Source organism: Xenopus laevis, chromosome 4L (assembly GCF_017654675.1).
Source record: "Xenopus laevis strain J_2021 chromosome 4L, Xenopus_laevis_v10.1, whole genome shotgun sequence".
NCBI lineage: Eukaryota > Metazoa > Chordata > Amphibia > Anura > Pipidae > Xenopus > Xenopus laevis.
This window is the reverse complement of record NC_054377.1, coordinates 107,441,005-107,457,337: the sequence shown is the minus strand read 5'-3', so window position 1 is coordinate 107,457,337 and position 16,333 is coordinate 107,441,005. Positions and strand designations below refer to the sequence as shown.

Below are 16,333 nucleotides of genomic sequence, written 5' to 3'. Positions count from 1 at the left end.
GCATAGCTGGGAGAGCACATAGGAAACATCATGTGAAGGACAGACTTCATGTAAAAATGGGAGAACATTCAAATGCTATAAATTGAGTAGGAGTAGTATAGGAAAAATATCATGTCAAGATGTGGCCACTAAAATGCTCAGGGAAAATAAATGATATATTGTAGGATCACAAGCTGGGGTAGAGGGGCAATACAATGCCTTGTTGAAACAGAGTGAGCAGTAGGATATCCTGATAGAAAGGAGTGGGGGCAGGATGTCCTGATGGAAACAAGGCAGTAGAAAGCATTTCTGTGTAGAACTGAACAAGCTGCTCACAGGCCGTAAAATGAAGTGCTGATACCTGGTGTGCAGGGGATACAGAGGAAATGGCCTTTCTCTGTACTGAAGTGAGGATGCAAAGTGAGGACCCAATACAGGATTCTGCTGCGAAGACAAGAATTAAATATGTTGTTTGATTATTAATATAGTCTGTCAGAGGAAACACAGATTAACCAATTGTATTTAAATGAAATGGCAGCTTAGACCTTTGTGCATTATTAATACAGGTCACAATTAAGCAGAGGGTCAAACAGACAGTGCAGAACGATCAATTCATCTGTCTGACAGGAAACAGAGCAAAGGAAAGGAGCTGGTTTGATGGAGGAAAGGAGAGAGCAAGGGAAAGTTCCAGTGTTACAGATCAATATAGAGAATATTCTGCCTGAGCTATTCTATGTACAGAAATACATGCTGCCTTTTGTGTAATACAGAAACGCTCAGTTCTCTATGTATAATATATATACGCCTCCTGACCTGTGTATAATGCAGATATACTTCCAGCTCTACATACAATATACTTATAGATACTGTCCTCAGTTTAATACAGCTACACAAACTGGTACATATAAGGAATTAAAGGATACATGCAGTACCATTTGTACAACACAGATACGCCTGCTGCTCTGTTTATAATACAGATATGCACACACGGCTCATTGTGATACACACATACAAACCGTGTGTATAATACAGATGCAGACATTTATTCACTGGTCTCAGTGTGCAAAGTGCTCTTTTTGCAATGCAGTTTGCAATTGTTTCTCCTACAATATAGCACTTTTCTCCAGAGTTCCAGAGTAAATGAGGCTGCACCTGAAGTTGCATCTGCAGTTGTACCCAGTGCATCAAAACAAACACAATTCCACATGCATGTTTTTGGGAATTCTCACAGTAGAGATTGTGTCATTTCTGGTGCATCAATAAAATGGCAATTTCTAGTGCAGATCTATTGTGTCTATTGACAATACTGGGTGACAGTAGCTCCAGGGTTCCCCAGTCCAGTAGGCACACTGTGACGTGATTCATCAAAAGGACAAATGCAATGATTCTCAATGTAACTAAGTAGAAGTGCAAGAAGTGTTTGAACCCAGATACCTTACGTGCACCCATTGCATCTTTTTTTAGCAAAGCCGCACTTGATTTTTTAAATGACCTGTATATACAGCTGTATACACACTGTATAACCAGAAGTATCATCCTGCTAGTTAGTGGAAATGGAGTTGACCACACACTTGCTGGCAAAGGTTATAATTAAAGAGGTTGTTCACCTTCCAACACTTTTTTCAGTTCAGTTGGCTTCAAACAGTTAACCAGAAATAAAGACTTTTTCCAATTACTTTCTATATTCTTTGTGTGACTGTTTTTCTAATATTGAAGTGTAAAGTGTAATTTTTCACCTTCTAAAGCAGTTCTGGGAGGGGGGGTCGCCGACCCTGTAAACTGTTCTAAATTGATACATTTAGTTGAAACATTTTGTATTTTTGTCCCTGCTGAGCAGAATCCTTGAGTTTCATTATAGGCAGCTGTTAGATTTGATACAATAGTTACTAATACTCCAGAGATGTGGCTGAGAAATGTATCAACTCAATGTTGCAAAATGGTTACAATTTAGAGTCTGCGCCTGAATTACTGAGATGTCAGATTCAAACACCAGAGACAGGGACATTAAACTTTAAACTTAGATTTTGGAAAAATGGTAAAAAATAAAAAACGTACTTGGAAAAAGTTTTAATTTATGGTGAACAATCTGAAAACAATCCAACTGATAAAGTGTTTGGAAGGTGAACAACCCCTTTAAGGGCACATTCATGTTATCTTGTGCAACAAGCATTGGCCATAGAATGGTATGACACTTTCTTAAGCATATAAAGTACCTCAGGGAGCAAAGGCAGTAAAAGAACTATCATCTGGGAATTACCTGGCTAGGGGAATCAAACACAAGCTTAACATCATCATGCACAGTTCCAAATATGCCACTGTATGAAATAATGTGGTGCCACTATTTAAAAAGGGATCCCGTTCACAGCCTCAAAACTATAGGCCAGTTAGTCTGACGTCAGTGGTAGGAAAGCTTTTCGAAGGGTTAATAAAGGATAAGGTACTGGACTTTATAGCAAATCACAATACTTGCCAGACTAACTCAATTTCTTTTTATGAGAAGGTGAGGAATCTCAATTCTGGGATGGCAGTGGATGTGATTTACTTTGCTAAAGCATTCAATACAGTGCCACGCAGAAGGTTACTAGTTAAATTAAGGAATGTTGGCCTGGAACATAGTATTTGTACCTGGATAGAGAACTGGCTAAAAGATAGACTTCAAAGAGTGGTGGTAAATGGAACATTTTCTAATTGGACCAGTGATGTTAGTGAAGTACCGCAGGGCTTTGTACTTGGTCCTTTGCTTTTCAACTTGTTTATTAATGACCTGGAGGTGGGCATTGAAAGTACTGTTTCTATTTTTGCAGATGATACTAAATTGTGCAGAACTATAGGTTCCATTCAGGATGCTGCATCTTTGCAGATTTGAGTAAGTTGGAAAACTGGGCAGCGAACTGTTAATAAATGCAAGGTTATGCACATTCGCAAAACTAATATAAATGCAAGTTATACACTAAATGTGCACTTTACAAGTACATTAGAGGACATCATAGACAAATAGCAGGGGACCTTTTTACCCATAAAGAAGATCACAGTACCAGAGGCCACCCCTTTAGACTAGAAGAAAAGAACTTTCATTTGAAGCAACGTAGGGGGTTCTTCACAGTCAGGACAGTGAGGTTGTGGAATGCACTGCCGGGTGATGTTGTGATGGCTGATTCAGTTAATGCCTTTAAGAATGACTTGGATGATTTCTTGGACAGACATAATAACAAAGGCTATTGTGATACTAAATTCTATAGTTAGTATAGATACGGGTATATATAATTTATGTGAAAGTAAGGATGGGTGGATGTATAGATGCTGGGTTTTCATTTGGAGGGGTTGAACTTGCTGGTCTGGTCTTTATTCAAACTGATTTAACTATGTAACTGTGTAATGTATAGGTCGCTGCCTATTAGAGTGCCAGGCAGTGAAGATGCATCCTATGGAGTGATGAATCCTTCTTTGTATCAATAATAGGGGGAATCAATATTTGAGCATGAAAAAGCGTGATCTGTACAGATTTTGTCGAGATGGGAGTATAACAGAACTTGACTGGTTTGTAAAAAGTCAAACGCCAGGCCAGGCTTAATTGCCCAATATAAGTGCCCAACCTCACTAATTCTCTTCAGACATCCTGGAAGCTAATTCCATCAGCATCTACTGGAAATCTTTTGCAGAAGGATGTTCTAGCACCAATGGAAGAATTTAATATTAATAATTTTGGTTCAGCATTGAGATGCTTGGCAGATGCACACACTTCTTGCATAGCAGAAATACACACACTGACCTCTGTGTGTTTTATACAGATATATTCACTGAGCTGTGTAAACTACCGATACACCTACTTCTCTCTGCATAATATCAATACAATCACTGCTCTTTGTATAATACACATGCAATTGATATGAATATAATGTAGCTCTGTGTAAAATGTAGATACACACCCTTCTCTGTGCACAAGACAAATACACATTGCTTTGTGTATAATACAGATTATCAAACTGTGTTATATATTCTCCTTAGTCTTCAATCCTTTATGGTCTTCTTCTCACCATGAGAGCCTCCCACCTTGCATGCAATTTTCACTTCTAATTCCGGAAAGTATTATGCTTCCTATTTTTGAAATCTTAGTGCATAGAGCAGAACAAAGCAAGCCAACCATAGGAATTAATAGGCACTCTCTTGACTACATAAAGTAAGATCCAGTTTAATTGATACAAATATAGAAACTTTACCGTATTTATCAAGAACTAATGTCTAACCTAGGCCATAGAGTCTGATGGAAATTTTATTTTTGTAGATGATCACTTCCTATTTAAAGGTTGTCATATATGATGTGTGACTAATGTTTTGGATGGTTATTTTGGAGATAATTCCTTATCTGCTGTTGTTTCAATCCATTGTAGTTATAGTCTGTATTTAAAATTTTAATTAAGTTTAAATGCACCTTAATAAGAGAGCACTCTGATATTCAGTTAAATAAAGAAGATATAATTGAATAAATAAAGATTTTAGGATAGCAATTGATGGTAGCAATATGGTGTCTTGTTGTCTTTATTATATGAATAAAGTTCATATTTTGTAACAAAGTTTTTTACGGTGATTAATACCCTAACTCTATGAATATCCCAAGGTCCCAACATTCATATATTCAATGCCTGGATCCATCTGTAAAAATAAAGCAGCGGGTATTATTCTGTCTCCCATGTAGCAACAACATTATAAAAATGATGGTATGGAAATTCATGTGCAATAAATTATTAACCCTTAAGGAGGATATATTTCCTGATGTTTTATATCCCTATGGCAGTACAGGGAATATTCCAAATATATTTCTTCAATGAGATGTTTTCAAGATAATTATGCTTAGCTCAACCTTACTTGGCACCACATGACTGGCTAGTATGTCGTGGCGACCCTTTGTAAGCTTGGGGGTAAAAAAAGAACATACATATTTATTAAAGAGTAAAACTCAAACTTATACAGTTCACCAATGTAAAAATATGCCACTCTTTGGTCATTTTTATGGTATTTTTAAAGGCGTATTTATCAAGGGGTGAATGCTAATTTTCACCGACTGATATATATGCTTCCAAAAATTGTGTAATCACACTGTGTCAAATTGTATCAAGGTCTAGTTTCACTCTTTGATCATTATGCTTTTAAGTATGTATGTGTTGATTAAGCCCAACATAAGTTTATTGGCTACATACTGTATGCCATATTTTTTATGAGTGTTTTTTTAATCTATAGTCCTGTAGATCTGTATTCTGCCCATCTTATCTGTTATCTACTGTTTAAATATGTGCCTTTTTGCCCTATTCAACTTTAATGGCTGCCCCCATGTCTGCAGAGCAGGTTATTTATGCACATCTTTCTAAAGCAAGTACACAATTTTTATCATTGCTTGGCAACACTGCGTTAAATTTAAGAGTAGTGACAAACGAGGAGATTTGTTGCCCGCTTTTTTTAAAAGCGAATTTCGGCAAGTCGTATGTCTTGCCATATAGAGAAATTTAAATTGCCAGCCACTACACACAAAATGCTATTTGAAATCGCCTGTAGTCCCAAAATGCATAGAGACCCTTTTTGGAGTGATTTATCAGAAATAGCATTGTTATTCAGAAGTAGTGAATATCTACGCTAGCATAACACACAACGAGATTAGTAGTCATGCTAGTATGCAAATTCTTGTGTGCATGGCATGTCAAAAGTACATAAGAATGTATGGGCATAACTTCTAGGATGACAATTTTGCATTCTTTGTTCCATCGACCACACGCTCACTTATCATTTGCAAATGAAGATACACACAATACTTGTGCGACAATACGCTGCAGAAAATGCATCTTTTAAAGCATTTCTTTGACGCAGATAGGCTCATTGATCTTGTTAAAGAACACCCAGCCCATTTGGGTGGAGAAAGCACTGTAGTCTGTAGTACACTATGGAATGTAAATCACTCGGAAGCCAACATTGCCTTGTCGCTGAAACTCGCTTTTTTTTTAAAAATCGCGGGGAACAAATCTCCCCATGTGTCACTACCCTTAAGGCATATAAAACAATTACATTTGTTGGTGTTACTTGTCTTTATAACTTAAGTAAATATTTAAATAAGAAGGTATTCTTGCATTCCAAAAACATTTTTTTAATGGTTACACCCTTTTAAGGAGGGACAGAGGGATTAAAAAGGGTGGAGGAGTGTGTTTGTATGTAACACCGTAATTAAAGCCATGCACTAAAGAAATAACCATTGCTGGAACTGGTGAGGAAATGGAATCCCTTTGGGTAGAGATTTTGACTGGGCAATAGGTTGCAAAGCTTACATTGGTGTATGCTATAAACCACGTCATATAAGTGAGGAGTATGAAGCCCAGCTACTCTTGCAGATAGCAGAGGCTTCACAGCTGGGTCAAGTTGTTGCTATGGGTGACATCAATTATCCAGACATTGACTGGGGTAATGGGGTTGCCAAGACAGAAAAAGTAGGTTTGTAAATATGCTCAATGAAAACTTTTTATTCCAGCTCGTTCAAGAACCTACTAGGAATAACTCGCTTTTGGACCTTGTAATAACTAATAATACTGAACTTATCTCTAGCATTTTTGTGTGTGAGCATTTAGGGAATAGTGATCATAACATGGTCTCCTTTGAGATTCTGTTGCAGAAGCAAATCTATAAGGGAGTAACTAAAACGCTAAGTTTCAGACGTGCAAACTTTGACAGTATAAGGGTATCTCTGCAACATATTAAGTGGGAAATGCTTTTCACAGGGTTAAACACAGAACAAAAATGGGAAGACTTTAAAATGCTGCTTAATAAATATACATGTCCGTATGTTCCACTTGTAAGCAAGGAACATTGTTGCAAAGCAAAACATTTTTGGTTCAATAGAGGTGTTGTTGTTGACGTGGGTAAGAAAAGGCGTGCTTTTAAGGCTTTCAAGTTAGCTGGTACAGCCAAATCATTTATAAGGTACAAGGAGGCCAATAAATCATGCAAGAAAGCTATAAGGCAAGCTAAAATTGCAGCAAGCATTAAAAAGAATCCAAAATTATTTTTTACATATTTTAGTAAAAAAAATAAGCAGGAAGGGGTGGGACCTTTAATATCAAAAGGGGATCAGCTGGTTGATGAAAACAAAAATAAAAACGCAGATTCTGAACACATTTTTTTCTTCTGTCTACACAAATGAGGAACCAGTTAAAGGGCACCAATCATAACTAAAATAATTTTCTAAGTAAATACACTATGTGAAAGTTCAAGAAATCGATTTTTTAAACAGTTAGAATTGTTTGTATAATGTAAATCATCAGCTCACTATACCTTCTTCAAGATCTTCCCTATCTCCACTGCAGTTCTAGCTGAGGCAGGCATCTTGGATTTCACTGGCTCCTCCTACCTATATCTTCCCAGCCAACTGCAGCTCTGAAATCTTGCACATGCTCAGCTGAGATTCCTTGTTGCTTATCAACCCTTCTAAGCTATTTTCAAATCAGCCAAACCTGTGTGTTAGCTGCTGTACAGTAGTGCTGCCACCTGCTGGAAGTTAGTGTGTGCCCTTCATTTGCATAATTTCATCACCAGCAGGGGACAAGATAGGGAAATCTCCTGATACTTCTAGTGGAGGAGTTTACTAAAACAAGGCATTCTGGGTAGAATACTCAAAGCAGTGAAATTTGCTCCTGAAATTTGCATATTATAGTCTCTGTTATAGTCTCAGTATGGACTTCCTCAGTGAAAGAACCCATTTGACAAAGTAAGGGATTTTTTAAAACCTGCAGTTTTTTTTCAAAAAAATATATATGTAGTTTGATTAAACGTGTTTATGTTGTACTGGTCAGATTAATATGTGTTTGATTTTGGGTGTGATAGCTGCCCTTTAATGAAGGTTTCCTTCTTGATAGTCCCAATTCTAGTAGTACAACTAATGATGCATGGTTCAAAAGAGACTAGAACATGTTAAGATAAACAAAGGTCCGGTGCCAAATGGTATTCATCCCAGGGTACTTAGCGAGCTTAGCTCTGTGATTGCCAAACCTCTTTACTTTTTGAGGTCTGGCATAGTGCCAAGAGACTGGCGAGCTATTTTATGTGTACTTCAACTAGGGAATAGTCCAAATTCGATTAGAGTTGTCTAATTCTGGGCAGTAAAGGCTTTTTCAGTTTTTTAATTTGACATCACCATCCTGTTATGGGCAGCAACTGTTTTGACCCACTGTGGAATTTTCATGTCCCAAATACTTTGATTCTGTGTCTCTGCTAAAACCTCAAATTTTAGAATTCTTTATAAATTTTACTGATTTGCAAAATCATTCTATGGGTATAGGAATTGTCGTAGGTTTTGCCCCTCAAAAGAGAAGTGAATTACAGGAATTTAACATCATATGAAGCACACACCTACGTCTACTTTATTTATGACTGAGCTACTAGGTGGAAAGAGCTCTATTTACTTTACAGTAGACTTCCAGGAAACCGGTAGTTACACTGTAGAGTAGGTGGCTCTCAAAGCAACTGAACTGCAAACATGGTGTTTTCTTAATTTACTCTATTATACAGGAACATGACTTTATAATTTTTGGTGGTAGGGAGTAATTTGCAGGAAATTGTGTTGCTGCACCCATACCTTCCTGTAAAAAGTGGTAGTGAATTGATATTCTAATCTGCACCATTACACCATTCTAGACCTGGCCTAAACTTCCTTCTGTGTCTCAACCTGACCAGTCTCTGTGAATGCTGCAACTCACCATGACCTCTTGACTATGAAAGGTTTCCTTTATACAGGTCATCTAGTGGCGATAAGTGTAAAGCAACTGCTCTCACTGATGAAGACAGAGCTCGAATGAGTGTTGAAATGTTTTCAACATTACACAGCAAGTCCATTGGCTTTACAGTTAACCCCACTAGATATACTGGGGCAAATTTACTAAAGGATGAAAGTGAAAGTGATTTTAGAGAATGAAGATTCCCCTCAACATCACCAATTTACTAAAACAAGAGAGAACACAACAGGTTTTGATGAATCAACTTTGCAGTGGTGAAAATTCTCCAATTTACTAAGAGCACAAGAATAACTTTTCGTCTAGAGAAATTTCTCCAGATTTAGACTGGCAACCATTATGAGGATAGAGCCGGCACTTTTGAATCTCATCTACATTGCCCCCTCAATGCTAATTTCCCACATACGTAATTTCTTCACGGCAAAAATTTTCCCCACTACAATTCTATGGCCAAAATATAGTGGTGAATTTTTTAGAGGGAAATTACGCCAGGAGAAATTTCAACAATTTTTTTTTCACATTTATATGATAGCTTTGTTTAGTTTCTGTTTTTAAGCGGCCGAAGTGATGGTTCCAATCTTATAAAAGGAAATATTTATTTTTGCATGATAGAAAAGTTATTTTCTTCCATATATTTAGAATAGTCCTTTGCGCTAAATTTACAGTAAATTTGCAGTCATTTTTAAAGATTTATTCATAAGGAAGGATATTTTTTTCAAAGTTTAGAAGGTTACTGAAGTGTGGAAGTGTTCTTTTTGGATTAGTGCACCTTTCCTCTATGTCCTTGTAAGAAGAACAAGCATACTGCAACCTGGTTGGAGCCAAACCATGCTAGGTTTACTCTACCCCTATTATTTATTCTCAACTGTACCTGCTTTATAGCCATTATCAGTGTATTTGTAGCACGCATAAAGGCATGTATTGTGAAATTCTGTTTTTATGCTTGTAATACAGTTTCATGAAAGGCTCATTATTAGCAAGGATATTATAGAGGCATGTTTGTTACCATTTTACTTAATTACATTCCTAAAATAGCGTCTATTAAAGTGTCTATTAAAGGGGACCCGTCACCCAAAAAAATTATTCATAATCCTATTTTATCACACCAGTCAAGCAAAATGAACTTTAATTACACTATATAAATTATTTGAATCTTGTTTCCACCAGTCTGGGAATTCATAATTATAGCAAGCAGGCAGGAGCCATTTTGTAGACACTATTATTAAGTCAAGCCTTGTATCAGCTCAGAATCTCGTTTGTGCACCAGAATGGGGGACCTGATGTACATCCCCATGCCCTGGCTGCACAATTATACGGTGAAGAGAATGGGGGAATATGGGGAGAGCAGTGACATTTAGGAAGTGCTGAATGGAAAGTGAAATAATTGTCTGCCCCATCTCAATGCCTAAGGCATAGAGGAGGGGCAGACAATATTTGATTGACAGCTGAGATGTTTAAATGAGCTTACAGCAGCTATGAACGCTTTAATAAAAAATAGAAATTGGATTTCATGTTTAATTTGAAAAGGAGTTTTATTATACAGATTTTTGTGTCTGGGTGACAGGTCCACTTTAAGTGCAATATGTATATGACCGGTTTTCAGTATACAATATGTCTTCAATATCCAGAGGAGACACTTAGCTCTTAGTATCCTACTATAATTATGCAAACCATTATCTTCTAGACTATACTGTTATTAATATTAATGAACTGCTTTCTGTTCTTGGTGTTAACTTTACCTTTATGACATAAAGAGGTGACATCATTATAGTACAGTATGTTATCTAGTCACAAGCTGCTGCTTAGAGAACTTTAGAAGTGTCAGTTTCATTTTAACTGCAGGTGAATTAAAGGAGAACTAAAGCCTAACTAAAGAAGTTGCTAGAAACTTTGTACATTATGTTTGGACTTCAGTATCAGCCCAAGGCAACCACAGCACTTTAGCAGTAAAGGTCTGTGTCTCCAAAGATGCCCCAGTAGCTCCCATCTTCTTTTCTGCTGATTCACTGCACATACTCTGTGATGCTGTCACTTACTGAGCTTAGGGACCCACTCACAATAGTAGACAGTACACATAGAATATAAATGTCACAGTATAAGGCTGATTAGTAATTAATACAGCTAATTACTTCATGGCAGCACAGAAACCAGTACAACTAGCATCAGATTATAATAATCATCCCTGTAGCATCAGTTTATATTACAGGCCAACCTCATTTTCTGCTTGATAATTTGTGATGACCCCTAAACTTAGCTTCTCAATAGCTGTTTAGAGCCCACTGAGCATGTGAGTGTCACAGACACTTTACAAGATGGCGACCCCCTGTGACAAGCTGAAACTTTAGGAGCAATTAAGCACAGTATATAAAATGGTATTTGTAAGCATATTCATTTTTAGGGTTTAGTTCTCCTTTAGGGTTTAATTCTCCTTTAACTTGCATATAAATATATATATTCAGTATTAATTTGTAGAAATTATAATTTTGCCTTTGCACCTGCTATAGAATTTGAATAATGTATTTCTTTTCCTTTCTAGTTTTTATGTTTGAAGAATATCCGAACCTTTCTGTCTGTGTGCTGCGATGCATTCAGTATGAAGAAAAGTGACCTGTTTGAAGCTTTTGACTTATTTGATGTCCGGGATTTTGCAAAGGTATATTTCATTTTTTTATTTCCTCTCCTCTTACTGAGCTAAGATGCAGTAAAATCCTTGAAATCCCTCTATGTTAGGGCATGTTTTCTTGTGTGACACACAGGTTTAAGATCACCTAAAAGGATGAACCAATGTTATTGCATTTTATTTTGCCTAGTTGTACCCACCAACATCCTAATCTGTTTTTTAGCACAGCTGCATTACATTGCGTTTTTTAAACACAACATGCTGCATTCTTAAGCGCCCAGTGCGCGTTTTTCATACAATAAAAGAACAACGCTTGTTGAGCTCACAAAAATTCATTAAAAATCCTGAATATACAATGCCTTGCAAAAGTATTCACCCCCTTGGCTTTTTACCTATTTTGTTACATTCCAACCTGTAATTTAAATGTTTTTTAATCTTATTTTATGTGTTGGATCTGCACAAAATAGTCTAAGTTGGTGAAGGTGTATAAAAAAGAATTAAAAAAATAAAATAAAAAACTTAAAATTGGCATGTGCATATGTATTCACCCCTTTTGCCATGAAGCCCCTAAAAAATCCTGGTGCAACCAATTACCTTCAAAAGTCACATAATTAGTTAAATCAAGTCCACTTGTGTGCAATCTAAGTGCCACGTGATCTGTCAGTATAAACACACATTTTCTGAAAGGCCCCAGAGGCTGCAACACCACTAAGCAAGAGGTATCTTGAAGACCAAGGAGTTCTCCAAACACGTCAGGGACTACATTGTTGAGAAGTACAAGTCAGGGTTGGGTTATAGAAAAATATCCAAATCTTTGACGATCCCCTGAATGTACCCTGAAGGAGTTGCAGTGTTCCACAACAGAGAATGGAATATCTATCAATAGGACCACAATAAGCCATACACTCCATAGAGTATACATGAGTGAGACAAATCACATAATAAATATATACAGAATCATAGGACAAAGAGCTTAAGTGCTTTGTGGTAAGAGACGTAGTGAGAAAGAGGTCCCTGCCCGTAGAGCTTACAGTTTAAGTGGATGGAAGGATAACATACAGGTACAAATTGGAGATGAAAAAGTGCACAATGTAAGGCATAGCCATTAAGGACAGGACTAGGCTAATGTTCTAGAGCTCCAAAAGGAAGGCTCTTCGTTTTTTCTTGAAGAGATTAAGAGAGGATTCATTTCTGAGGAATTCAGGGATGGAATTCCAGAGGTAGGGAGCAGCAAGAAAGAAGGGTTTGAGGCGAGAGGTGGCAGTGGATGTGGTTGGTGTGAAAAGAAGGTTACTCTGAGAAGAGCGGAGAAGACGGCCAGGAACATATAGTGAGACAAGAGAAGAAATGTAGTAAGAAACAGAGGAGTGAAGGGCTTTGAATGTTAGTAAAAGGATTTTATATGATATTCTTTGCTTAGCAGGCAGCCACGCTAAGGATTTTAGTTGGGGTTGAGCAGGCTCCCTTTTAGAAGAGAGCAGAAGGATCCTGGTAGCAGAGTTTAAGATTGATTGGAGGGGAGAGAGAAGGGAGTCAGGAAGACCAGTTAGGAGTAGATTGCAATAGTCTAAAGCTCCCCATAGACGCAAAGATTTCTCTTGCCAAACGACTGATTTTAGCAAAGTCCGACCAATCCTTCGAAATTATCGTGCGGTTATTGGGATTCGACCGATCGAACATCTTATGATTTTTCGGCCGACATCTGTCAGGAAATTGATCGGCCAGGTTAAAAATCTTTGTCTGTCCCAGTGCAATCTATCTATGTTTGAGGGCCAAGCAGGCATCTACCCTTTGTTTTCCTGGCAAATTGGTCTTTTTAGTTGATGGACAATGCGTACGATCGTACGATCGTTCCAAGATAATCGTGGTCTCACGATGACGATCGGATCTTTTAAAAATCGCAACATCTATGGCCAGCTTAAACTGGATAAGATAAGGTTTACAGCTTACTCTTTTACATGGTTTTGCAACCTGTTTTGCCTAACCAGTTCAGGCGTGGTAGCTGAATAAATATCCAATTGTGGATTTCCTTTATTGTAGAGCTATAAGTGGCCACTTGTCTTATGGGTGAAGTTCTTTAACTTTTATGTACTTATGTTTTAACTGTGATAAAAGAATAGAGTGGGGGGGGGGACTTCCTAACATTTCTGATCTATTTCCAAACAACTGTATTAGAGGCTAACAGAGTCACACAACTAGAATGCCAATATACACCAACAAAGTTGATACTTGGCTTTTCAGATTTTTTGATAAAAGCATTTCCATACCAAATTAATTTCATTCAAGTTGTTTTTGGCCCTTACACACATTAATGTTTGTAATTTTGCACTCTGCTGCACACACTGCACATTGTAGTTCTTTAGAAGGCCATATGTATATTATTTTAGGAAAAAGCAAACTCTGTAGAGTTTAAGTTTTATATTTGAGGCATCAGGAGACGTCACTTGATCAAGGTCACAAGGAGCTGACACAAAAGCATTACCAAAACCCACATATTCCGGCGTCAGATAGCTTACTTGCCACATGAGACAAAGTAAGAAATGTTTATAGACAAATACAAGAGGTCCTCTACACTCAACACATCATCAATATATTTATGACATTGAGAAATTTTGTGCCTTAAAGGAGAATTCAACCCTGTAATAAAAAAACCCGTACCCACCACCCCACATAGACCTCCCTCCCTCCTCCCCAGTCTAACTGCCCCCCCCGGGAAATGCCCCATACTTTATACTTACCCCTTCAGGCAGCGGAGTTCTACGCAGCCATACATTTTACACAGGGACTAAGTTTTACTTGCACCTTACTTGCTGATTTCAAGGTTTAAACTCCCAAACATGGTTGCATGGTTATTGGCCACCACTGGGATCACCTGACTATAGCTGGGAAGGGTGTGAGCTACAACATGGAGCTGGCCACTGCTCCTGTATAAACTATAACAAACAAGGGAAAGTTGTGCTCACCACTAATTTTTAAAACCATTAAGCGGAGGTGCAATGAGAAATTCATATAGATAAATACAAGAGGCCCTCTGCACTCAACCCATTATCAATATATTAAAGTGGACCTGTCACCCAGACACAAAAATCTGTATAATAAAAGTCCTTTTCAAATTAAACATGAAATCCAATTTCTTTTTTTTATTAAAGCATTCATAGCTATTGTAAGCTCATTTAAAAATTTCAGCTGTCAATCAAATATTGTCTGCTCCTCCTCTATGCCATGGGCATAGAGGTGGGGCAGACAATTACTTTCACTTTCCATTCAGCACTTCCTAGATGTCACTGCTCTCCACACATTCCCCCATTCTCTTCATCATTTACTTGTGTAGCCAGGGCATGGGGATGAACATCGGGTCCCCCATTCTGGTTCACAAACAAGATTCTGAGATGATACAAGGCTTGCCTTAATAACAGTGTCCACAAAATGGTTGCTGCATGCTTGCTATCATTTTGAATTCCCAGACTGAAGGAAACAAGATTCAAATAATTTATATAGTGTAATTAAAGTTCATTTTGCTTGACTGGTGTGATAAAATAGGATTATGAATAATTTTTTTGGGTGACGGGTCCCCTTTAATAGACACTTTAATAGACGCTATTTTAGGAATGTAATTAAGTAAAATGGTAACAAACATGCCTCTATAATATCCTTGCTAATAATGAGCCTTTCATGAAACTGTATTACAAGCATAAAAACAGAATTTCACAATACATGCCTTTATGCGTGCTACAAATACACTGATAATGGCTATAAAGCAGGTACAGTTGAGAATAAATAATAGGGGTAGAGTAACTTGACTAATGAGATAAAATAGGATTTTGAATAATTTTTTTTGGATGACGGGTCCCCTTTAAGGACATTGAGAGCTATCCAATTCCTTGCAACCCTATAGGATAAGCCAGTCATGCAGTACGGTATACATATTTCTAACATATATTTTTATACTGTATATATTTTAAGTTTTTGATTCAAGTTCCAAATCAGATGTTGGTGTATCATTATTACCAGCTTTCCTTGTATCAATATTGTGTAGGGTAAAGTCACCCGTCGTCCCTTCTTTACCGATTTTTAAAGGTGCCGTGTTTCCCACGCTTCCCAGAGTCCTAAATACTGTGCAACTTTGTTTTGAATGTAGGCTATATTATATTCAAATGTTCGGTTGCTTTCTATTCTGTTTTCAATTTCTGTTTTTGTGGGTATAATATTAGATTTCCACTTAGCCAAAATTGATATGCGTGTTGCTGTTACTACATGATTAACCAACATCTGTGTTTATTTTGGTATTCCTTCCAAGGGTTTCCCTAACAGGAAGGTCTGTATGTCCAACTGTATGACATCACGAGTGAGCCATTCAATTGTCCTAATCTCCTCCCATACTGATTGTATTAAAGGGCAGTCCCAAAATAAATGTTGCACAACCTCTCCAACATGTTGTTGGGGTGTTAGGAAAAAGTTTGTGTAGAGGGAGTTAGGTACCAGAACATTAGTACCTTATATACATTTTCCCTTTGTTTGGTACTAGGGATGCACCGAATCCAGGATTCGGCCGAATCCTTCTGCCCAGCCGAACCGAATCCGAATCCTAATTTGCATATGCAAATTAGGGGTGGGGAAGTAAAAATAGTTTTCCCCTTCCCAGCCCTAATTTGCATATAACATTGCGATAACATCGTCAGCATATAATGCTATTTTGTAATGTGCCAACCCTATTTTAACTCCCTTTATTTCTTGATCTTTTTTTATGCTTGCCGCTAAGGGCTCTATGCGAAGTTCATACAACAGAGGGGAAAGTGGGCATCCCTGACTAGTGCCATTTAAAATCTTAAAAGGTTTACTCGATTGGCTAGGTAGTTTCAGGTATGTACTAGGGGTGCTATATAACGCTTTTAGAGCCATGAGATATGGACCAGAAATATTTAGATGATCTAGTAATCTAAACATGTATGTAGATCTGTAGATCTGAACAGGG

The 16,333-nt window shown here is 37.5% G+C and overlaps 1 protein-coding gene across 2 annotated transcripts in view; it reads left to right on the top strand.

Annotated features, from left to right (window-relative positions):
* The window catches only part of vav3.L (vav guanine nucleotide exchange factor 3 L homeolog), a 126,408-nt gene that overhangs the window by 28,460 nt on the left and 81,615 nt on the right, over window positions 1-16,333 (top strand). For both annotated transcript variants that reach the window (XM_018258649.2, XM_041590584.1), the window contains exon 2: window positions 11,278-11,394. In XM_018258649.2, the coding sequence (XP_018114138.1) occupies window positions 11,278-11,394 (117 nt within the window). The remainder of the gene's footprint in view (window positions 1-11,277; window positions 11,395-16,333) is intronic.